This window comes from Girardinichthys multiradiatus, chromosome 12 (genome assembly GCF_021462225.1).
Source record: "Girardinichthys multiradiatus isolate DD_20200921_A chromosome 12, DD_fGirMul_XY1, whole genome shotgun sequence".
Lineage (NCBI taxonomy): Eukaryota > Metazoa > Chordata > Actinopteri > Cyprinodontiformes > Goodeidae > Girardinichthys > Girardinichthys multiradiatus.
In genome coordinates, this window is record NC_061805.1 from 17,110,841 (window position 1) to 17,134,222 (window position 23,382).

Sequence of the window (23,382 nt, forward strand, 5' to 3'; positions counted from 1 at the left end):
TTATTCATCATTATCAAATGTGTTAATGCTTTTTAAAAATTCAAGTGAGGAGGAAAAGGTTTTAGGGGACTTCATCCCAGCTGTTACTATGGTCTCTCTTCTGGCAGGGCTGCCAGTGAGGAACATTACAGAGGAATAATATAATTATAACAGTTTTTTTCTCCTCTGGGTTAACTTTATGCTTCAATGTTCACAGAAAGTGCAAAACAAAAATAGTTATTTTTTATGTATAAAAAGATTGATTCTCCTTCTAGTTGAACAATCTCTTGCATTTCTCATCAGCCCTATCAGCAACTTTGGTTAAACTAAAAGATTTAAAAAAATTATCGCTCAGTTTAAGAAAATAATATAACTAAACAAAGATGGGGGATATGCTTCCAAACGATCTTTAAATGTTACGTTTCAAAAAGGCCAAGAGTCTTTTAGTAAAATTGTGAAGGTTAAAATATTTGGTCAGATAAACAAAGGCGGAAATTTGTTACAGAGCGTTCTCTTGTGTCTGACTCTCTTTACTTCCTGGAACAACCATGCTGCATTCACGTTACGTGCCGTTTCTAAGCGTTCTGTATTAAAGTTGATGCGCTGATTATATTATAAATTCCTTTACTAAATTTACACACATTTATGGTTAGTGCTGTACTTGCTCATTGTGGTCTCCTTTCACCCATAAATGTTTTATCCTGGACTCTGTGTTTAAAGGCACAGTGCAAAATTTTTACATGCTTTTTTTAAAAGGTTGAAAGTATATGATAAATGTTTCAAAACTGATTCTTGCATCCGATGTTGACCTTCTTAAAATTAACTTTTATCTCGATTTATATTAAAAGAAAGACCCCACGGTTGCTTCATGGGTCATCTTCAGCAAATGTGTTCAGGTTTTGTATTTCTAGTCGCAACTTTTATGGAACGTGTTTGTTTTTCTTGTGTTATTTGAACTGAAGCTTCAAGGTGAAGTGGGCTATTCAAAAATGTCAGTCACCTTTTCTTTTTTCCCCCACATTTGTTTCCATTAACCCTTATGCCGCTAGGGCCACATGATGATAGGTAAACACGAAATTGAAATACTGTATTTCAATATTGCAATTGGGATTTAAAAGAACCCACATTTTTATTAAACTTTCTCTTTCTTTTATGTCATCAAGATAACCTAACCTCTCTTATGAAGCTTTGGCATTCTGGTCATAGTCACTTGATCTATATCAGTAACCTACATATAACGTTCAACATACAAGGTAGTAAATGAACATGAACCACTGCATTTGTCAGCAGAAGCATATTAAACCGTCATGGTGGCCCCCATGTTCACTTGATCAGTATATCTCATGGCTGTTTCTCCTTTTATTTGTACATCTTATTATTATTATTAATATTAATATTATCATTCGAGCATTTTCTACTGCAGGTCAGATATGAACTTCTTATACACTTTTACGTTAACCTCACTTAGAAAATTCAGAGCTATCCCTTTAAGCGACCAGGAAGCTGGTATTTCCTGTGGCGTCTGAAGGCAACGCGGTGAGCATAGTTTGGCAGCTGCTGGACCGTGTTGCTGTGTGGGAGGGGGATGAGCTGAGCTGAGTTGGAGGCTCGTTCAGCCATGTTAGTTTCCTTCTGCGGTTCACATACGATGAGAGGAGCGTCATGGCCTTGTCAATGAGCGGAGACGATGAAGAATATGAGTCAGAGTCCGAGCAGGTACTAGCCGCTACTCTTCGTCATATTGAACGTGTTAGTGTCCTTGTAAAATGTAACGAAACGGCGGGAGAAAGAATGGCGGTTAGGGTTTTGTGTTGCTTAAGGTTAACGATAACCTCGCTCCTCTGTGTTTTTGAGTCAGGTTCAGTCAAACATTAAAAAGGTGTGCTGTAAAAAAAAAATACTCACCTGTAATACTGGACATAAAGCTAAATGTTCTATAAACATATAAACATGTTTATTAGGTGTTATACACTAACTGTCCAAGACACACCGTGTTCTCCCGTTTTTTTTTTGTGTGTTTTTTTTTTATGTTAGCTACAACTGACCCATTTTGAGCTGCCCATTAATACGGCGCAGCTTCGGTCCAATCATGATTTATATCATTTCCTGTGAGCAGGAACCTCCACCGGCCGCTAGTTCTGCTTTAAGGTCGTTCATCTTAAGCCTTTTCTAAGCTCTTATTTCCTCCTGAACAGCAACCTGCCACGTTGAAGATGCTTTCTTTCTTTTGATTCATTTCCTCACTCTTCCAAAAACTTGTCCCACCACTCTGCGCCTTTAAGAAGGCTTTAGGCGAAATGTTGTTGAAGCAGGGACCGGGGAGGGGGATGGGGCGAGGGAACAATGAAGTGGCTTTACTTCTGGTGCTTAGTGGACCACTACTCCCCAAACTGGGGGTCCGGTTGTGCTGATCTTAACAGTTGACTCGTTTTGAGGCAAAGGGAAACAGAGTGCAGGAACATGCTTGGTGCAGTTCATGAGGAACATTAAAAGTGCTGATGTAAGATCCACATCACAGTGCTTGCACAATATTTGCACCCGCAACAAAGTTCCATTATCAGTTAATCAAAGATGATATTTTCAAGTCTTTCCACTCTTGACACGTGGTCGTCGACAACAGCACTCACTTGTTGTTATGAGGCCTTACTTCAGCAGATGATGAGCTTTGTGACCTTCTCCTACTAAAGTCCAGACCGAAGCTGAGTCAGACGACTGTGCTCCGCATAGTAAGCTGTGTTTTTATCCAAATTCCTGTCATATTACTGCAGAGTTACAGTCAGCACAGATCAGCTGATGCAGAGGTTGCTTTAGGGGTCATCTTCAGCAAATGTGTTCACTCTTCTTTTTTTTTTTTTTTCTAGTCACAACTTTGTTTTTGTTCTATTGAAAGCGAAGGTGGACTGTTCAAGAATATCGGTGATCTTGTCTCACATTTGTTTCCATTTACCGTTAAAACTAGGGACACGTGATGCTAGGAAACAGCAAAATTGTTATGTCATTCGATATTGCAATTATGATATTAGGATGTGAGCGATTAACCCCCATTTTCCTTTACTCTTCCCTTTCAATTTCGTATTAAGTTTACCCCGCCTCTCATGAAACACCAGCGTCTTAGTCACTTAGATCTGTATCAGGTGTAGACATAAAACAGATGAGAACGAGTCAGATACATTATGATGTTAAGTATTGCGTCCTGGCTCTCTTTCTATGGCAGTATTGCAGGTTTGTCCACATAGACATGGGATCTTACTGCGGTTTCACATGCTCTTAATCGGTACACATTTCATTCTAAACATGCTTGTGCCCACTTCTTCTCCCACAGACGATCTAAAACCAACTACATTCTTATGTTTTAAAGAGTTAACTTGCACAAATGAGGATCACAACCAAAACTAAATGGATGTTCAAATCCTTCAGGGAATAATATATAATAAATATACATGAAATGTGAGCATTTTCAAGATTTGTTTTTCGTGTAAACAATGAAATGGGTGGTTGCATATTGATTATAAACACTGGAATGAAATGGTTTCTTCCACTGTATGGGATGGAAGTTAGCAGGGAGGAAATGGCACTGCATGGCTATGTTGAAAAAACACCAATAATCCTTGTATAAAAGCGGTAAACAGTTGTGATCACAGATATCAGGCAGAGGAGGTGGTGGCTCAGCTGAAACAGTTTGAAGGGATGTTGACAGTCACAACCATCCCTGGAGCAGCTCCTCATCCTCCAGTGTTTCCCTCCCACTTTTTCACAGGAGCTGGATTCATCAGCTCGAGTGTGTTTTGTCGAAATAATTTGCTAGCAAGAGTTGAGGCGAAGCTATCAGAGCGAAAGGAAGAACTTTCTAACCAAAGCACACGGTTCCTGTGCTTTATTAAATCATTCCTTCTGTTAGTCAGTCATCTGTCCTTCCCTCTTTCCTTCCTTTTGTCTCCTTGTATTTTTCCACATCCATATTTAAAGCCCAGCCACTGATGAAATATCTACCATAAACTCACAGTGGACGTTTGCGTTTAATACCTTTATGTGTTCTCTTTGAAATTACAGAGCGCTCTGGAAAAGTCTGGAATTTAGTCTGAAAGAATTTGAAGAAACTCTGGAATCTAAAGGATTATGGGGAGGAGATTAGTCATGTTACTATTAATGATTTACTTTAAATGTTTTCAGTTGGAGTCATCCAGGACAGGTTTCACCTTTCATTCTAGGTAAAGCTTTAGTCATAATTGTTGTTAACCCAGATTGCCCTGTTGTCTTCCTGTTGCACATTACCTGTTATACCTGTCTGCTGTGCACAAGCATTTTATTTTAGCAGTAACAAAATCTACCTGTTTGTTTGCTGAAGTATAACAAAGAAGTTGGCTGATGAGTGTTTGAAGAGCAACCAGCAGTAGTAAGTCAGCAGTGTGGGGGCTGTGCACCTGTTAAAAGTAACACTATAAGAATAAATCAGAAAGACATTCACAGCCTCAAAGGAAATCATAACCACCTCCAGTGAGCTTATTTTTATCCATCTGTCACACTCCCATATTTAAACATTTTCCACCAGCAAGGCGAACTGTTGCCAAGGTAACATCTCCTGCGAAGATGAAAGGGACTGAGATGCCTTCTTATTTTTGTTGAGTTTCATAGTTATACCATGGAAACGAGGAACAACTGATTCACTTCATTCAGTTAACTGGGAGCATGATGCAGATTCCAGCTGTAAATATGTTGGCATTCGGTTTCCTGTATGATTCTCTGTGTTAGCATGCTTTCCTCCTTCTTTAACAATGAAAACACATCTAAAGCTTGCTTTGTTTAAATTCAGTTTAAAAAATGTTCATACTTTCTTTCTGTTGTAAATGTAAGTCTTACATTTACATCACAATGTCTTAAAATGTTTTTAAAAAGTCAGAAATTGACCTCACTGAGATTATAGCATCTCGGTGTATCCATCAAAACACGTGTTTCCATCTAAACCCCATTTAAAGAAGTTGATGATAGAGCACACTGTCTAGCTTTGATGCATTTAATGAATAGGGAAAAAGTCCAATTCCTTTGACGTGCAGATACAGGTCATACCTTTGGTTTATATTTGTTCAGAAGCAGAAGACAAAACATCCTGTCGAGCTAAAAGAAACAAGAGAGGAATCAATAAATCACGTGCCTGTCCAACATCAGCAGGTCCCAATAATATATGCACACTCAGCATTTTACTTCTGAGCATTTCTCAAAGGACAACGTTGTTGTTTGAACATAGGAAATCTTTTATCAACTCTTGACCTGTGTTTTAATAGTTTAATTACCCACTGTAACTGTTTGTCTTCCAGCAGCGAGCAGTTAACCGGCCAAAGCCAAAGATGGGGACAACGTCGGCCGTCAAGCTGCCGTCCAACCGCAGCGCGTCGGGAGCCAGACGCAGGAGGACGCGCTGTCGGAAGTGTGAAGCGTGTCTCCGCACAGAATGTGGAGAGTGTCACTTTTGTAAGGACATGAAGAAGTTTGGAGGGCCAGGGCGCATGAAGCAGTCCTGCATCATGAGGCAGTGCATTGCGGTGAGTCAGTATTGACAGGATTGGAGAACGTGTTAGCCATTCACAAGCTAGCAAAATACAGCATGACTTGTTTGTTTCTGGAGTAATTGGACTGAGGTATGATTTAGCCTGTTCTCTGTCATCTGTTTCTCTCCTGAGGGAGTAAACGCATCTTGATTTTCGAGCACGGTTAAATCCTGCTTCTCTTGTTTGTCTTGATCCCTGCAGCCTGTCCTGCCCCACACAGCTGTGTGTGTCGTGTGTAAAGAAGCGGGGAAGGAGGACACGCTTGAGGATGAAGAAGAGAAGTTTAACTTCATGCTAATGGAGTGCTCCATCTGCAATGAGATTGTCCACCCGAACTGCCTGAAGGTATGCAGAGCAGGAGCGGAAACAACGCCGCCTTAGCCGCACCGTTCAGTGGTGACCCATTTCATTAGAGCAATATCCCAGGAATGCCACGCCATTATGACATTAAAGGCTTGACTCAGCCCCTTAATCTGGAATCTGGAGTAAATTTGATGAGGAAATTGTTGTTGTTTTTTTTTTTTTATGTAACCCGCCACTCTTACTTCTATGGTTCTGAGGTTAGCTTTAGCCTGACAGTTATGTTTTTAGGGGTTGACTTGCAGTGTTTAAGCTGTGTAAAAAAGACTCAAAGTGAAATTGTTTGGAAGTAGACTTCCAAGGAACAAGAACCCTGTTTGTCAAGTCAGAACCATGTATGATCAGACCCATTTTTAAGGCTGTGCTGCTTCTTTAGCTGACAACAACAAAGAACCAGAATGGCAGCTGTTCTGTTTTGTGTATTAAATGACCACAGTTAACTAAACGCTTTAATAAAAACGCCTGTGTGCTTGCACTCTATACTTGAAGAGTAAGTTCCTCTTGGCATTCAAAAGCCACTTCCTCTTCATACAACTAGATGTTGTGGAGATCTGGATGGACAACCTGTCCTGTTGCCAGACTATTTCTTGGAAACAGAAACAAAAATTCCTGTTTACAGTTTGCCAGTAGCGGCGGGAGGTGTGTGCTAGAAAGATGAGGCCTAGAAAGTTTGTGTGGTTAAAAACATACACTGCATATCAGTTTGAACATGTCTTCACCTCCTGGATACAGGGTGGTGGCAGCATCATGCTGAGGCAGTAACAGGGAAGCTGGTCAGCATTGATGGGAAGATGAATGGAGCACATTTGTGGACAATTGTGGATGAAAACCTGTTTAAGTTGCACAAATCTGGAGACTGGGACTCGCCTTCCAGCAGGACGTCGCAACACTTACAGCTAGAGCTACAGTGGTGTGGTTTGGGTTAAAGCATCGTGTGTTTAGAACAGGCTGTTTAATATCCAGGCCTCACTCCTTGATTCAGTAAAAAGTAAACTAGATGGTGTTGTGATTAAGTTAAATACCCATTTCTGCTATTCGACTTGTTTTGGGTTCAGTTTGTTTTGACTCGTTTGCTTTTATGCTGTAAAAAGACACTACCACATTAATTATTATTTTACACAAAGTAATTCAATGCATTCTTTCTTGCAAAAAAAGAAAACAACTTGACTGAGGGTTGTGGATTACAGCCAAGCAGAGAAATTAAACGGTCATTACTTCCCTGTTTTTATTTTTTATAATTCAGGTTGAACTGCAATGACCGGCTTGACAAGCAACAGTCACTTTCACTTAAATTGTCCACATTCAACTCGCTACATGGAGGACTCTGTTAAGGCTTGTCTTGGTTGAAATCCTACTCCTTTTTCCCCGTTCTTCTGGCAGGTGAGCGACGCCTCCGGAGTGGTGAACGATGAACTGCCTAACTGTTGGGAATGTCCCAAATGCAACCACGCTGGCAAAAGTGGAAAAGTGAGTATAGTCATGCACAAGTCAAAGGCTTCACACTGAGTCTTTATCTTGCAAAGTTTTGATAATGTTTTGTGAAGTTACCTCACTGATATAGAGAAGAGCTGTTGCTGTTTTAATTGCTTCCTCTTTCACAGATACTTTCAGTATATGCGTTTTCTTATTAAGTGATGGTGATGATCTGCTGGCCACTTCCTGTTTATGCTGCTGTTTATGAAAGTCCTTCACATGACTGTGTCGGGCAGAAGCAGGAAACCCCTGACAATCTAAAGTTTTACCAAACCTTAAACCCACTTAGATCTCTAAATCAGATCTTCTAGTCACAATAGGCTAAAGGTATAAAGTCGTCTCCCCTGTTTTTGTCCCCTTTGGTATTGAAGCAAAAAAGGGGCCCCGGGTTCAAGTACGCCTCCAACCTCCCCGGCTCTTTGCTGAGGGAACAGAAGCCTGCGAAGGAAGAGGGGGACCTTTCTTCTGCGACGAAGAGGAAGCCAGAGCGAGATGAGACACCCAGGTACAGAACCGAGGAGGCTCTCCATCGACAGCCGCCACTGCTTTCCCCCAGCAGCCTGCCAAGGCCCAGACCCGAGGACAAGCTGAGGAAGAAGAGGAAGCTTTTCGATGATGATGAGGAAGAGGAACTCTGTGTGAGGAAGAAGGTTGGTATAACTGCCAGTGACTTGCAGTGCCTTTAGCTTTTCCACTACAGCTGCACAACACAGCGAATTACACAATATCACATCTGTAATGACTCCTCGAATGCGGCATTTTCTTGGGCATTTTTATTTCAAGTGCCATGGATCCATACTCTGCATGCCAATAATATATTTTCCTATTCAATTGGACTTTCACCATCCTGTATGCCCACACTTGACATATATTTCACTGAGTGTGACTCTTAAAGCTAAAAACCTATAAAGATAAGTGAGGGACAAATTGCTGGATTCAACAATAATGTCCCTATTGGAAGTTTCCTTCATATTTTCTGCACTTGTCACATTAAAAGCACAGACCTCAACATGTTTGGTTTGGAAATGATGTGACTGACCAAAAAAGGGGAAGAAAAACGATGTATGATTTAAAAAAAATAAAAATAGAATTTGAAAGTATTTGGGTTTTTTTTTTGCTTAAGAAAATTCAGGGCATCCAACTACTTTCAGAAGTCCTCTAATGGGTAAAGAGTCCAGATGTGTGTATTTTAATCTCCATATAAATCCAGCTGTTCTGTGAAGGTCTCGGAGGTTTGGTGGAGAACATTAGGTTTTAGAACAACAATGGGAAAGAGTACCCGAAAACCTACCAAGACATCGTCATCCACCTGAACTGACTAGTCGGATAAAGTAAGGGTTTATCAGAGAAGCATCCAAAAGGTATCTCTGGAGCAGGTGCAGCGACCCAGAACTCAGGTGGGAAAATCTGTCATAATGGCAACTGTTAGGTTCAAGACATTCTGCCTGCAGTTTGCCGCAAGCCATGTAGGGGACATAGCAAACATGTGGAAGAGAGTGCTCTGTTAAAAGGTTAAAAAGTGAACTTTGTGGTCCTCTTGGGGAAAAACAAACAGTGCACATCACCTTGTATCCACCACCATGGTACGGGATGCTTCTGTTCATTAGGGATAGGGAGCTGGGAACAGTTGATGGGAGGATAAATTTAGGTAAATGCAGAACAATACCTGTTAGAAGCTGCAAAAGACTCGAGACTGGAGTGGAGATTCACCTCCCAGCAGAACAACAAGCTTACACATGCGGTCAGATCCACAACTGAAGGACTTGCATTAAAGAATATTCATATTAGAATGGCCCAGTCAAAGTCCAGATCTCAGTTCAGTTGATAAACTGTAGCAAGACAAAGTTATCTGACTGAGGTTGAACAATTCTTCAAAGGAGCATGGGTAAAAATGTCAGTGTTTAGATGTGCCACGCTGGTAGAGAGATCCAAAGACTAGCAGCTGTGACAGCAGCAAAAGGTACTCTTATAAAGTATTTGTTCAGGAGAGCCAAATACAAATGCATACCACACATTGCAGATTTGTTTTTAATCTTTTGAACATATTTGAAAAGCGTATAGCATTTTCCTTCCCCCTTCATAACTGTGCACTACTTTATGTTGGTCTTTCACATAAAATCCCAGGAAAAGATGAGAAAATTTGAGGTAATGGAGCAAAATGTTCAAGTCCAGCGGGTATGATTTCTCATGCATGACAGTATTATTGTGTAAACAAAGAGTTTGGCATAACCAAGTGACTAAGTCATTCTTGCTAAATCTCTCTTCTGCAGGAGAAGTCGGATGACCCATATTTTTCTAAACTTCTTTCCCAAGTCAAGACAGAAAAGGAGGAGGAAGATGATGAAGATGAGGAAGGAGGAAGAGAGTCTCATTTCCGGAGTGGCGTGGACAGGAAAGGTCGCTTTGGAGAGCCTGAAGAGGAAGGGGATTATAGGGACTCAAGGAACGACTCTTTGAATTCTTCCATTAAAACACCACTTGGAGACAGCGACCACTCTCTCTGCAGCTCTCCGCAGGCCGGCCCCAGCAGCGAGGGCGGAAGTGAGACGCAGGAAAAAGGGCCCCGTCCAAAGGCTCGCCGTAAGAGGCGTTTGCCCAACAGAGAGCTGAGCCGAGAACTCAGCAAAGCACTGAACCAGGAAATCCAGAAGACTGAGGACTGCCTGGCCAATGAGAACAGGCAACCACTAAAGGTGGAACCAGAGACGGAGAACGAGGAACCAAAGAAGCTGTTCCGCAATGGTAATGAACTTGGCGACCAGAGGTCTCACCTTAGGACCAAAGAGATGAACGGGAACACCTGGGACCTGCGCCACTTTTACCCAAGTCAGATCACTCCTCTGGGCTTCAACCGGAGCACCCCGACTACACGGCCAGTTCCCCCGCGCTCCCCGCCCAAGTGTGTCCAAATGGAACGGCACGTAATTCGACCGCCTCCGATCAGCCCGCCCCCTGACAGACTGCCCCTGAAAGACGGGAAAGCACACATCCTGCAGCGCGAGGTCTGGATGAAGATATTTGGCTATCTCTCTCACCAGGAGCTGTGTGTCTGCATGAGAATCTGCAAGACGTGGAACCGATGGTAAATGCACACTATGCAAACAAAACGCTGACACACAGATCAAGCTTCAACTAGCTCAAGCTGATTTCAGGTTTTTAGGTTTAATCTGCTGATTCTGGGTTTTATTCAAAAGGCTAAAACCCAAACAAAACTCATTGGTTTCGATTCAGGTTTGAAAAGTAACGGAACTGAACACGAAAAGGAAAAAATGCTGTTTACTTGATAGGAGTGCAAGATTATCCTCATCTATGCATCAAAGCATCTTTTTAAACTTTTAACTGTTTTTAAATATAACTTTTATTATTAATTTTTCATCACTGGCCAATTATTGACTCCAGGTCACTTATACCATAATTTGTCCCTTCCTAGCACCACTACCTGAAAACAGTTTTGTCCTCAGATCCTTCCCATTTGCCATATTTATCAGGCATTGCACTTGTACTTGCTTATGTATAGAACAACAGTGGTGCACTATGGGTGATGTAGAGGTATAGTAAAATAATGTTAAAACATTTTCCATTTATTTGAAAGTTGAAATTTAGTGGTTTTTATTGTAAATGTGAAGATTTGGACAAGTCGAAGAAAACCATGATGTATTGCATGCTGGGTATAAATGTCCATTATGCGCTTATGAAATGTCTCTGAGGTGGGTACAAAATATTCTGCAGCAGATGGCACCATCCAGATGGCAAAACAGCAAAAGTACGTAAAGGTTAATTCAATTCACTTCAATTCAATTCAAAAATACTTTATTAATCCCAAAGAGAAATTAAATGTTGTTATAGCTCATATTATGAAGGTTTCCCCAAAGAGCCGTTGTAGATGCTGATGTCTATGGGCAAGAAGGATCTCCTGTAGCGCTCTGTCTTACAGCAGATCTGAAGAAGCCTCTGACTGAAGACACTCAGTTGTTGTAGGACAGTCTGATGAAGAGGATGCTCAGGGTTCTCCATAATGTTCTTCATTTTATGAAGAATCCTTCTTTCCACAATGATCTCCAGAGGTTCCAGAGGAGTCCCCAGAACAGAGCCAGCCTTCTTTATCAGCTTGTTGAGCTTTTTTAAGTCCCTGGCTCTGATGCTGCTTCCCCAGTAGATGATGGCAGAGGAGATCACACTTTCCACAACAGACTTATAGAAGATATGCAGCATCTTGCTGCAAACACCGAAGGATCTAAGCTTCCTCAAGAAGTACAGTCTGCTCTGTCCCTTCTTGTAGATGGCTTCACAGTTGCATCTCCACTCTAGTCTGTTGTCCAGGTGAACACCGAGGTATTTATACTCCTCCACCACCTCCACTTCTTCTCCCATGATGGAAATAGTTTTTGACTTATTCCTGTTTCTCTTAAAATCTACAATCATCTCCTTTGTTTTAGTCACGTTCAAAATGAGATGATTGTTTCCACACCATGCCACAAAGCGGTCCACCACCTTCCTGTACTCAGCTTCTTGACCATCTCTGATCCACCCCACGACTGCAGAATCATCCGAGTATTTCTGCAGATGACAGGAGTCTGTCTTGTACTGGAAGTCTGAGGTGTACAGAGTGAAGAGGAATGGTGAGAGTACAGTCCCCTGTGGTGCTCCTGTGCTGCTGACTACCTGGTTAGACTCACAACCCTTCAGTCTCACAAACTGTGGTCTGTTTGTCAGGTAGTCTTTGATCCAGGAGATTGTTGAGGCCTCCACCTGAGTCTTCTGGAGTTTCTGACAAAGCAAATCAGGTTGGATTGTATTAAATGCACTGGAGAAATCAAAGAACATGATCCTCACAGTGCTGCTGGCTTTGTCCAGATGACAGTGGGTTTGTTGAAGCAGGTGTATGATGGCATCTTCAACTCCAACTCCATAGCGATAAGCAAACTGAAGGGGGTCCTGATAGTTTATTGTTTGCTTACTCAGGTGGGCCAACAGGAGTCTCTCTAGGACCTTCATGATGTGAGATGTCAGGGCAACAGGTCTATAGTCATTGAGGACTAATGGGTGAGTTTTCTTTGGTACCGGAATAAGACAGGAGGTCTTCCACAACACCGGAACCTTCTTCTGGGCCAGGCTAAGGTTGAAGAGGTGCTGCAGAATCCCACAGAGCTGCTCTGCACAGGCCTTCAGGACTCTAGGGCTGACATGATCTGGACCTGCAGCCTTATTCCTATTCAGTCTCTCCAGTTGTCTCTTCACCTGACTTCTTGAGGCACACTGGTGGAAGGGGGAAGCAAAGGAAGCATCAGCATCTTCTGATATGGTTGATGGCAAACATGTAGAAGCAGAAGGGTCCATGGCTGAGGTTGAAGATAAAAAATGTGAGGTGTTACTGGACAGCTGTGGGTCAAAGGAAGATGGAATGTCTGTTTGGCTGTGAGCAGGAGAGGAGGATGCGAAGCTTGTTTCTGAACTGAACCTATTGAAGAATGTGTTCAGTTCATTGGCTCTGTCCAGACGTCCATCGGTCTGATCTTCCTTCTGCTTGAAGCCGGTGATCTTCTTCATCCCTGTCCACACATCTCTGATATTGTTTTGCTGGCGCTTGCTCTCCAGCTTCTTCTTGTACACCTCCTTGCTGTCTCTTATCTTGACTTTAAGTTGCTTCTGTATAATCCTCAATAATTCTCTGTCTCCCTCTCTGAAGGCTCTTTTTTTCTTGTTAAGCAGGTCCTTCAGGTCACTGGTGATCCAAGGTTTGTTACTGGGGAAGCATCTCACGGTTCTGGTGGGGATGATGTTATCCACACAGACGTTTATATAGTCGGTTACACACTCATTCATGGCATTGATGTCCTCTCCATGTGGCTGGCACAGTGCGTCCCAGTCTGTAGCCTCAAAGCAACCTTGCAGAGCTTCTTCAGCTTCCTGTGACCATTTTCTCACAGTCCTCTTTATTACAGGTTGCCTCTGAACAAGGGGCTTATATTTCGCGCAGAGAAAAACAAGATTGTGATCTGATTTGCCTAGAGGAGGTTGTGCTGTAGAGATGTATGAGTCCTTGACATTTGCATAAAATAAATCCAATGTTTTGTTTTATCTGGTAGAGCAGCTGACAAATTGTTGAAACGTTGGAAGTGTAGCAGAGACTGAAGCATGGTTAAAATCACCAGAAATTGCCACAAAAGCATTGGGGTTTTGTGTCTGTAGCTTAGCAACAACTGAGCTGATGGGATCACATGCAGCGTCGGCAACAGCGGAAGGTGGAATGTAAACTGTTGCCAAAATAACACTGGTGAACTCTCTGGGTAAATAATATGGACGAAAACTTACTGCCAACAGTTCAATATCTGGACTGCAGAGATGACACTTCACAGTAACATGTCCTGGATTACACCATCTGTTGTTCACAAATACTGCCAGTCCACCTCCTTTACATTTGCCGCTCCTCTTTAAATCTCTGTCTGCTCGTATGGTTAAAAAGCCCGGCAAAGACGCTGGAGTCGGGGATATGATCCTGCAGCCATGTCTCAGTAAAACACATGATACTGCATGCCCGGTACTCTGGCTGGGTCCTTTGTAGGGCTTGAAGTTCATCCAACTTGTTTCCCAACGATTTCACATTGCCCATCATAATCGATGGAAGAGATGGTTTGAACTTCCTCCTTCTCTCTCTTCTCTTAGTTCCTGCTCTGCATCCACGGCGTCTCCTTTTCAACTCATCAGGGATTTGGGGTTGTAGTTGAAGTATTATTTGAGCTTTTGAGATTAAGAGGTAAATTGACCTCCTGGGCGTAACCTGTGGGTTGCCGGTTCGACCCCCCGCCATGTCTGTCTCAGTCATTGTGTCCTTGGCCACGACACTTCACCCGCCTTGCCTGCTGATGGTGGTCAGAGGGCTCGGTGGCGGCTGTGTATGGCAGTCTCACCTCTGTCAGTCTTCCCCAGGGCAGCTGTGGCTACAATATAGCTCACACCTGTCAGTGTGTGACTGTGTATGAATGGATGTATGACTGAATGTATTGTGAAGCGCTTTGGGGTCTCTGGGGACTTGATAAAACGCTATACAAGTACAGGCCATTTACCAACATGTTACATGTATTTATGCTCAGTAAGCACTGTACAGGTTGTAATCTTTGATTTCTGAATGTCTGAGGCTGATTTTTATTTCTTTACTTTTCCTGTAATCAGGTGTTGCGACAAGAGACTTTGGACAAACATAGATCTGAATCGCTGCACCTCCATCACCCCGCTTATGCTGAGTGGGATCATCCGCAGGCAGCCAGTCTCCTTGGACCTCAGCTGGACCAACATCTCCAAAAAACAGTTGAGCTGGCTCATTAATAGATTACCAGGTACTTGGATATGACTTATTCTCATGATGTAGAGAAGTAAAGGTGTTTTTATTTTATTTCTTGGTTGACTTGATTGTTGTGCATCAGTGATGGACAATGCGGCTATAACTTTCAGGTCTGCGAGTGTTAAAGCTGTCGGGTTGTTCCTGGGCTGCTGTCTCTGCACTGTGCACCTCCAGCTGCCCCCTGCTGCGCACTCTGGATGTCCAGTGGGTGGAGGGACTCAAAGATGCACAGATGAGGGACCTCCTCTCACCGCCCACTGACAATAGACCAGGCAAGACTTTAGAACAACGCGGCGACTCTGGTTAAAATTCAGAAAAGTGTCAATTAAAATTGTCCCAACTCAATAGGCAGGGTTGGCAATAGTGATTATAGAAAGTTCTGGGTGTACTTACTTTGAATGAGGAGAAGGTTAAAAGTAATTGCACACTAAGTTAACTGAATCTAAGGTGCTACATTTGTTTGAAATGTGATTAATGGAGGTTTTAGTTTTAAGCAGAAGTAAGCTTTCTTTTAAACTAGGCTTAAATGTATCTTGATTACATTTCTCACTGCTGTTCTCCTCTTAGCATCCAACGTAAAGTAATAAATGCTGCGCCAACAGGTCAGCTGGATAATCGCTGCAAGCTGCGGAACGTTGAGGACCTGCGGCTGGCAGGGCTGGACATCACCGACGCGTCCTTGCGTCTCATCAGTCGACAGATGCCTCTGCTGTCCAAGCTAGACCTGAGTTACTGCAACCATATCAACGACCAGTCTGTGAACCTGCTCACTGCAGCAGGAACTACGACCAGAGACTCCCTCACAGATATCAACCTATCAGGTGAGACCTGCAGCTTTGATACAGATGACTGCATGGTTTCATTTTTTTTTTTTTTATACACCATCAGCTGTTATTTAACCTCCATTTTAATGTTACCAGAATAATGTTTCATCTGAGTAAAAAAAAAAGTCTAAATATCTGATTGAAAGGAAACTTTGAATTGTTTTTTTTGTTTTTTTTACTTAATAAAGATTAAATCCAACATGCTGAACATCTGAACACTTTAATCTTTGCAGCATTTAGCAAACATAGAAAACTGGTGCAGCTGTAATCAGACTCTTCAGGTTCAGGGCAGCTCTGCTCTGCTATAGTAGCATAGAATCTGTCAAATAAATTCCTACAGTCGCCCTGATTAAAAGTAGCCACCAGTGGAAAGACGGCCGTATTTTAGCTCTTTTATTTGCAGGAAGTTGCAAAATTAAAATCATTTTCTTCAGTTTCATGTGATCCGAAAAGAGGGAACCCAAACCCGGGTGCCTGCACTGTGGCTTTTCTGCAAACAGGTTTTTCAGCAGTATTTGTTTTTTTAAGCTGAAAACGTACAAAAGTATGCTTCTCTGGGGGGTTATTAGATAAAAAGTAGGATTACTGGGCTGTGGTAGAGCTTGCGACCAATATACGAAGGCTTTTAGTCCTAGATGCAGATGTCCCTGGTTCAGGTCCCGACCACACTGACCTGTGCTGTATCACCCCACTTCCTGTCTGCCTACTTTCAAATGACAAAAATAATAAAGTCCACTAGTGCTACCAATGAGAATCTTTAAAAAATAGAAAAATTGCATTACTGTATGAGCTACCTATTCTGAGGTGGCCAAAAGGTAGAAACTTTGTAATGAACACAAAATTAAAACAAAAATAGACATTTTAGTAAACTTCAAATTCCAGGCAGACATTGAAAGCAGGACATCAAAATCTGCTGAAAAGAGCTTCAATTAGGCCTAACAATTCAATTAAGCGGTGGGATGTACTCCCTTCATCTGAATAGTTGCTACATTTGTGAAACTGCTCTGTACCCCGGATGTTTTTTCGGAGAACAAATAATCAGATTCTCTTCATGTTCAAACGCAGTTGAAACCAGGCTGCCTGCATGGTAACAGTTCAAATGAATGGAGTGATTTACTTGCCTTTAGAGGCAACAACATTATAAATGAATAGTGGATGTTTTTTTGTTTTTTTTTAGGACTCTGATAAACTGCTGCATTGCTAAATGCTTTGCTCATTTTAGCATTTGCAGGATTTTCATTTAAACTTAAAATAGGAAAAACAATGTCATTTGAAAGGCTTAAAATCCTCCATGATCCAGGATGTCTGAAAAAGTCTGGAGATTAGTTAAATTAAAAGAAGGAAAACCTCCATCTCCTGTCTCACTTTCTAAAAGTTGTATCTTTTTGTCCATCCATGTTTTAGCTGTTTGTTTCTTTGCAGGCCTTTGTATTTAAACCCCGACCGCTAGACATCTATCAGGAACTCCTGGATTTATGCCCTTGATCAATGCAAAACTGAAAGCTGTTCTCTCCCCCTCTCTTCTAGTTTGTAACAGAGTCACAGATCATTCACTGAACTATTTCAAGCGCTGTGGCAGCATCTGTCAGATCGACCTTCGCTTCTGCAAGCAGGTGACCAAGACGGCCTGCGAGCACTTCATTGCAGAGATGTCTGTGAGCGTCCCATTCAAACTGAAAGAGGACAAGCTGCTGCAGAAGATAAGCTAGTTTTTAACGGGACAAAACCAACCTTTTCAGACTGTTTTTGCACTTAAACTTCACGTCCGGTGATAAGTCTCTGAATCACTGTTGTCGTGGAATAAAACGAAAGGGGAAATTTCTGGAGGGAATTCTGCGCGAGGTGAAATTCACTGGACGGAAAAAGATTGCATGTATTTCTTTTTATATTTTTACTTTCATAAACGTGGTTGTATTAGTTATTTTATTGGTTTTGTTTCATTTAGAACATATTTTTGTACAAGAAAATTTGAAAGTTTTTTTGTTTTTTTGTTTCTGGAGCTGAATATCATAGGCTCTTTTGTCATGTTAAACAAAACAACTTACCTTCCTTTTTACCTGTGTGCCAAAATCTCTGTTTGACATTGACGCTTCAGTATACAGATAAGAAAAAGAAAACATGTATGTGCTGTGATTTAATTACCATTAGCTACTTGAAATTGGTGAATTTCAGTGAAAGCGATAAATTTATAAATTTGTTACACCCTCATGTTTTACGCAAACATTAACTGTAGAGGGGTTGGTTTGGACGTTTTCAATAATATTTCAATATTAACTTATTGATTTATATTTTTATTACAGTTTGTATTTATTTGTTTTGGTTTCTTTTTCCAGTGACTTGACATAGGTGTCTTAAATGGTTGGTTCAAATGATGCGCGTGAATAATTTATCAGGGTGGCTGGAGCTTGCCTCAGCCGCCCAGTTTGTGTGTTTTGGTGTCCAAAAGTCAGTTACAGCAAATCTAACAATGACTTGAAAGCAGGCAACCTCACACAAATAGATAGGCAACTAATTATGACCTCTGCAAGTATTTGCATACATTTGAAAATATACTTCATACAGTAGGTGTTGTATTTTTGGGTGTCGTGCTGTAAATTTATCGCCTCAGGTGAATGTGATTATGTTTATACATGTAAATCAACAAAGAAGTGCTCATTTGCATTAAAATAACTAAATTTGTACTGTCAGTGAGACTTTTGTTTTTGCTATTTTTTTTTTTGACTGCTTGATGAATGGCTTAAACACCGGTCTCGAGCTTTTCTGTCCTGTATAGACACTACTCACAAACGTTATAGGGGTATTTTGGGTGAAATTTCAGGATGAACTGAAAATGACGTTTAACCTTTACAGGTGAACTTAATGTGACCTCTAAACTTTTGAATGCACATGTCCAACTGTTCAATCTTTCAGTTTTTGACCTATACGTTTCCTGGTTCAATCCCTTCTCTCATCATGCTCTTCACATTTTGACATCATGAGACCAAGACAACAGCGTCATCAGCAGGTCGCAACAGAGATGGAGGCTGGAAGAGTCACAAAGGCATACAGGTGCTGGTCATAAAATTAGAATATCATGAAAAAATTGATTTATTTCAGTAACTCCAATCAAAAAGTGAAACTTGAATATTCATTACACACAGACTGAAATGTTTATTTCTTTTAATTTTTATGATTATAACTGACAACTATTGAAAACCCCAAATTCAGTATCTCAGAAAATTAGATACAATATTGAAGACACCTGGTGCCACTAATCAGCTAATTAACTCAAAACACCTGCAAAGGTCTTTAAATGGTCTCTCAGTCCAGTTCTGTAGGCGACACAATCATGGGGAAGACTGCTGACTTGACAGTTGTTCAAAAGACGACCATTGACACCTTGCAGAAGGAGGGCAAGACACAAAAGGTGATTGCTAAAGAGGCTGGATGCTCACAGAGCTCTGTGTCCAAGCACATTAATAGAGAGGCGAAGGGAAGGAAAATATGTGGTAGAAAAAAAGCATACAATAGAGATAACCACACCCTGGAGAGGATTGTGAAACAAAACCCAGTCAAAAATGTGGGGGAGATCTACAAAGAGTGGACAGCAGCTGGAGTCAGGGCTTCCAGAACCACCACACACAGACGTATGGAAGACATGGGTTTCAGCTGTCGCATTCCTTGTGTCAAGCCGCTCTACAGCAAGAGACGGCGTCTTGCCTGGGCTAAAGACAAAAAGGACTGGGATGCTGAGTGGTCCAAAGTTATGTTCTCTGATGAAAGTAAATGTTGCTTTTCCTTTGGAAATCAAGGCCTCAGAGTCTGGAGGAAGAGAGGAGAGGCACAGAATCCATGTTGCTTGAGGTCCAGTGTAAAGTTTCCACCGTCAGTGATGGTGCCATGTTTCATTACTTTTAGATTAAGAGACATTTTTCTCTGTGCCATGTCATCTGCTGGTGTTGGTCCACTGTGTTTTCTGAGGTCCAAGGTCAAAGCAGCCGTCTACCAGGAAGCTTTAGAGCGCTTCCTGCTGCTGACCAACTTTATGGAGATGCAGATTTCATTTTCCAACAGGACGTGGCACCTGTACACAGTGCCAAAGCTACCAGTACCTGGTTTACGGACCATGGTGTCCCTGTTCTTAATTGGCCAGAAAACTTACCTCAACTTGACCCCATAGAAAATCTAAGGAGTATTGTGAAGAGGAAGATGCAATACGCCAGACCCAACATTTCAGAAGAGCTGAAGGCCACTATCAGAGCAACCTGGGCTCTCATAACACCTGAGCAGTGCCACAGACTGAGCGACTCCATGCCACGCCGTATTGCTGCAGTAATCCAGGCAAGGAGCCCCAACCAAGCACTGAGTGCTGTACATGCTCATACTTTTCATGTTCATACTCTTCAGTTGGCCAACATTTCTAAAAATCCTGTTTTTGTATTAGTCTTAAGTAATATTCTAATTTTCTGAGATACTGAATTAGGTTTTTTTTTATTAGTTGTATATAATAGTTGTCAGTCATAATCATCAAAATTAAAAGAAATACACATTTGAAATATATTGGTCCATGTGTAATGAATGAATATAATATACAAGTTTCACTTTTTGAATGGAATTACAGAAGTACATTTTTTCGTGATATTCTAATTTTATGACCAGCATCTGTAAAAGTGAACGTCCTCTGGCCACATCCCACACTGATGACTGCTTCATTGTGCCCTGTGGAATCGATGAGGAATCCCACTCAACTCCAGGAACATTTTAGGGAGGTGAGAGGCACCCAAGTGTCACCTCTGATGGGACCACAGCTGCCTCATACCAGCAACCTTAAGGATTAATATTATCATTTTTCTTCTAGCTCAGGATGAATTCCTTACCACAGAGGACTTAATGAGCTAATTACCTCTATTAGAAAGATTGGATTAGAACCAGCTCTTACCAGTAAACTCCCAAGGATTATTAATATCATTTGATTTGATTTTCTGTATCATTGTAATGTTTTTCCTCATATACAGGTCCTTCTCAAAATATTAGCATATTGTGATAAAGTTCATTATTTTCCATAATGTCATGATGAAAATTTAACATTCATATATTTTAGATTCATTGCACACTAACTAAAATATTTCAGGTCTTTCATTGTCTTAATACAGATGATTTTGGCATACAGCTCATGAAAACCCAAAATTCCTATCTCACAAAATTAGCATATCATTAAAAGGGTCTCTAAACGAGCTATGAACCTAATCATCTGAATCAATGAGTTAACTCTAAACACCTGCAAAAGATTCCTGAGGCCTTTAAAACTCCCAGCCTGGTTCATCACTCAAAACCCCAATCATGGGTAAGACTGCCGACCTGACTGCTGTCCAGAAGGCCACTATTGACACCCTCAAGCAAGAGGGTAAGACACAGAAAGAAATTTCTGAACGAATAGGCTGTTCCCAGAGTGCTTTATCAAGGCACCTCAGTGGGAAGTCTGTGGGAAGGAAAAAGAGTGGCAGAAAACGCTGCACAACGAGAAGAGGTGACCGGACCCTGAGGAAGATTGTGGAGAAGGGCCGATTCCAGACCTTGGGGGACCTGCGGAAGCAGTGGACTGAGTCTGGAGTAGAAACATCCAGAGCCACCGTGCACAGGTGTGTGCAGGAAATGGGCTACAGGTGCCGCATTCCCCAGGTCAAACCACTTTTGAACCAGAAACAGCGGCAGAAGCGCCTGACCTGGGCTACAGAGAAGCAGCACTGGACTGTTGCTCAGTGGTCCAAAGGACTTTTTTCGGATGAAAGCAAATTCTGCATGTCATTCGGAAATCAAGGTGCCAGAGTCTGGAGGTAGACTGGGGAGAAGGAAATGCCAGAAGTCCAGTGTCAAGTACCCACAGTCAGTGATGGTCTGGGGTGCCGTGTCAGCTGCTGGTGTTGGTCCACTGTGTTTTATCAAGGGCAGGGTCAATGCAGCTAGCTATCAGGAGAATTTGGAGCACTTCATGCTTCCATCTGCTGAAAAGCTTTATGGAGATGAAGATTTCATTTTTCAGCACGACCTGGCACCTGCTCACAGTGCCAAAACCACTGGTAAATGGTTTACTGACCATGGTATCACTGTGCTCAATTGGCCTGTCAACTCTCCTGACCTGAACCCCATAGAGAATCTGTGGGATATTGTGAAGAGAACGTTGAGAGACTCAAGACCCAACACTCTGGATGAGCTAAAGGCCGCTATCGAAGCATCCTGGGCCTCCATAAGACCTCAGCAGTGCCACAGGCTGATTGCCTCCATGCCACGCCGCATTGAAGCAGTCATTTCTGCCAAAGGATTCCCGACCAAGTACTGAGTGCATAACTGTACATAATTATTTGAAGGTTGACGTTTTTTGTATTAAAAACACTTTTCTTTTATTGGTCGGATGAAATATGCTAATTTTGTGAGATAGGAATTTTGGGTTTTCATGAGCTGTATGTCAAAATCATCCATATTAAGACAATAAAAGACCTGAAATATTTCAGTTAGTGTGCAATGAATCTAAAATATATGAATGTTAAATTTTCATCATTACATTATGGAAAATAATGAACTTTATCACAATATGCTAATATTTTGAGAAGGACCTGTACAGCTTTGATTGCCTTGTTGCTGAAAAGCCCTATATAAATAAACGTGACTTGATTTAACTCAGATAATTCAAAACTGTTCACATCAGCAAGGTCTGTGCTAGACGGGCCTCCAAAGGCACCTCACCGCACCATCCTGCTTGGGCCGGGGGAGCATTTAGCTGGATGAGGGAACAGTGGGCCTCAGTGCTGTTCTCTGATGAAAGTCGATTTACTTTGAGCAGAAATGATGGCCGCCAACGACGCTGAAAATGTGAAGGAGAGCGCTGTGCATCAGCCACTGCTGTCATCAGATGAGCCTTTGGTGGTGTGTCTAATAAACACAGAACTGCTATAAATTGTTTTAAGGAATTTACCATTAAATGCTTCCACCTATATGCCCTACTTTTATTATATGCCACTGTAGCTTTTTACATTTTCCATAAACGTCACCTGAAAGCCAAAAACCCCTAACCTTTTAGGACCATTATAATTTGGAGCTGCATGTTTACTGCAGGCATACATGTACTGCAGCTATGAACCATGGTCACCAAAAGCAGAAGTTGTATGTCTACAGCAGCTATTTCTCAACCTCTGCTATAAATATTTGTTACTTCAAAAGCTTCATTATAATTATCTAGGAGTTATCATCCTGTGTTGCCAAATGTTACCATTTTATATACTTTCAGTGAACCTAGTTTGATAATCGGCCTTCTGTTACCACTTACTCTGGTTTATAAGGTTATTTATGTCAAACAACTGGAAGATGAACAAGATACAATACTGATCACTAACATGACTGCTATATTAAGTGTGGGCTTTTATTTATTTCAGGACTTTTTTTCTGCTGTGGAATAATTTGACATTTATTGTGAATATTCTCTTATCCCCACAGGCTCAGATATATTTAAAAAAATCAAACTAATATTTGGTAAAAATGTCCCTTGGTGCAGTTTTGGATCAGTCAGGTGAGTGAAGCAAACCAAGCAGGAAAGATATCGGAGAGGGCCTTAGGCGACAAGGTCTCGTCTTGTGAGATTATTTAAAACCTGAACTCCAATAATTCTCAATAAGTCTCACCATTGAGAAAAGAAAACAAGCTAGCAGACAGTAATTAATCGTTCAGCAAAATGACTGAATAATTAACTGCAAGTTAATTAGTTGCTGTGACCTAAAGTTCAAACCTTAAACCTAACTATAGCAATGGGATGTGAAACCTTGACAGCTGCACAGAACAAAACGTCTCTTAATGAAACAACACTATAGTAAGCTATTAAGACACTACTTCTCCA

At 41.6% G+C, this 23,382-nt stretch overlaps 1 protein-coding gene across 4 annotated transcripts; it reads left to right on the forward strand.

The window, feature by feature from the left end:
* Positions 1 to 1,537: 1,537 nt before the first annotated feature.
* On the forward strand, positions 1,538 to 18,205 carry kdm2ba (lysine (K)-specific demethylase 2Ba). Of its 4 annotated transcripts, XM_047382306.1 has the most exons (11): positions 1,596 to 1,695; positions 4,150 to 4,187; positions 5,292 to 5,516; positions 5,724 to 5,867; positions 7,263 to 7,349; positions 7,718 to 8,005; positions 9,626 to 10,437; positions 14,526 to 14,689; positions 14,805 to 14,966; positions 15,297 to 15,515; positions 17,046 to 18,205. In XM_047382306.1, exons 3-11 carry the CDS (start codon positions 5,322 to 5,324, stop codon positions 17,225 to 17,227), a joined length of 2,253 nt encoding a protein of 750 aa, XP_047238262.1. In that variant the 5' UTR covers positions 1,596 to 1,695; positions 4,150 to 4,187; positions 5,292 to 5,321; the 3' UTR covers positions 17,228 to 18,205. The 4 variants fall into 4 exon arrangements, with proteins under 4 accessions (XP_047238261.1, XP_047238260.1, XP_047238259.1 ...); XM_047382305.1 differs by lacking the exon at positions 4,150 to 4,187 and having other exon boundaries at positions 1,538 to 1,695; positions 7,727 to 8,005; XM_047382304.1 differs by lacking the exon at positions 4,150 to 4,187 and having other exon boundaries at positions 1,538 to 1,695; positions 5,295 to 5,516.
* The last annotated feature ends 5,177 nt before the right edge of the window (positions 18,206 to 23,382 follow it).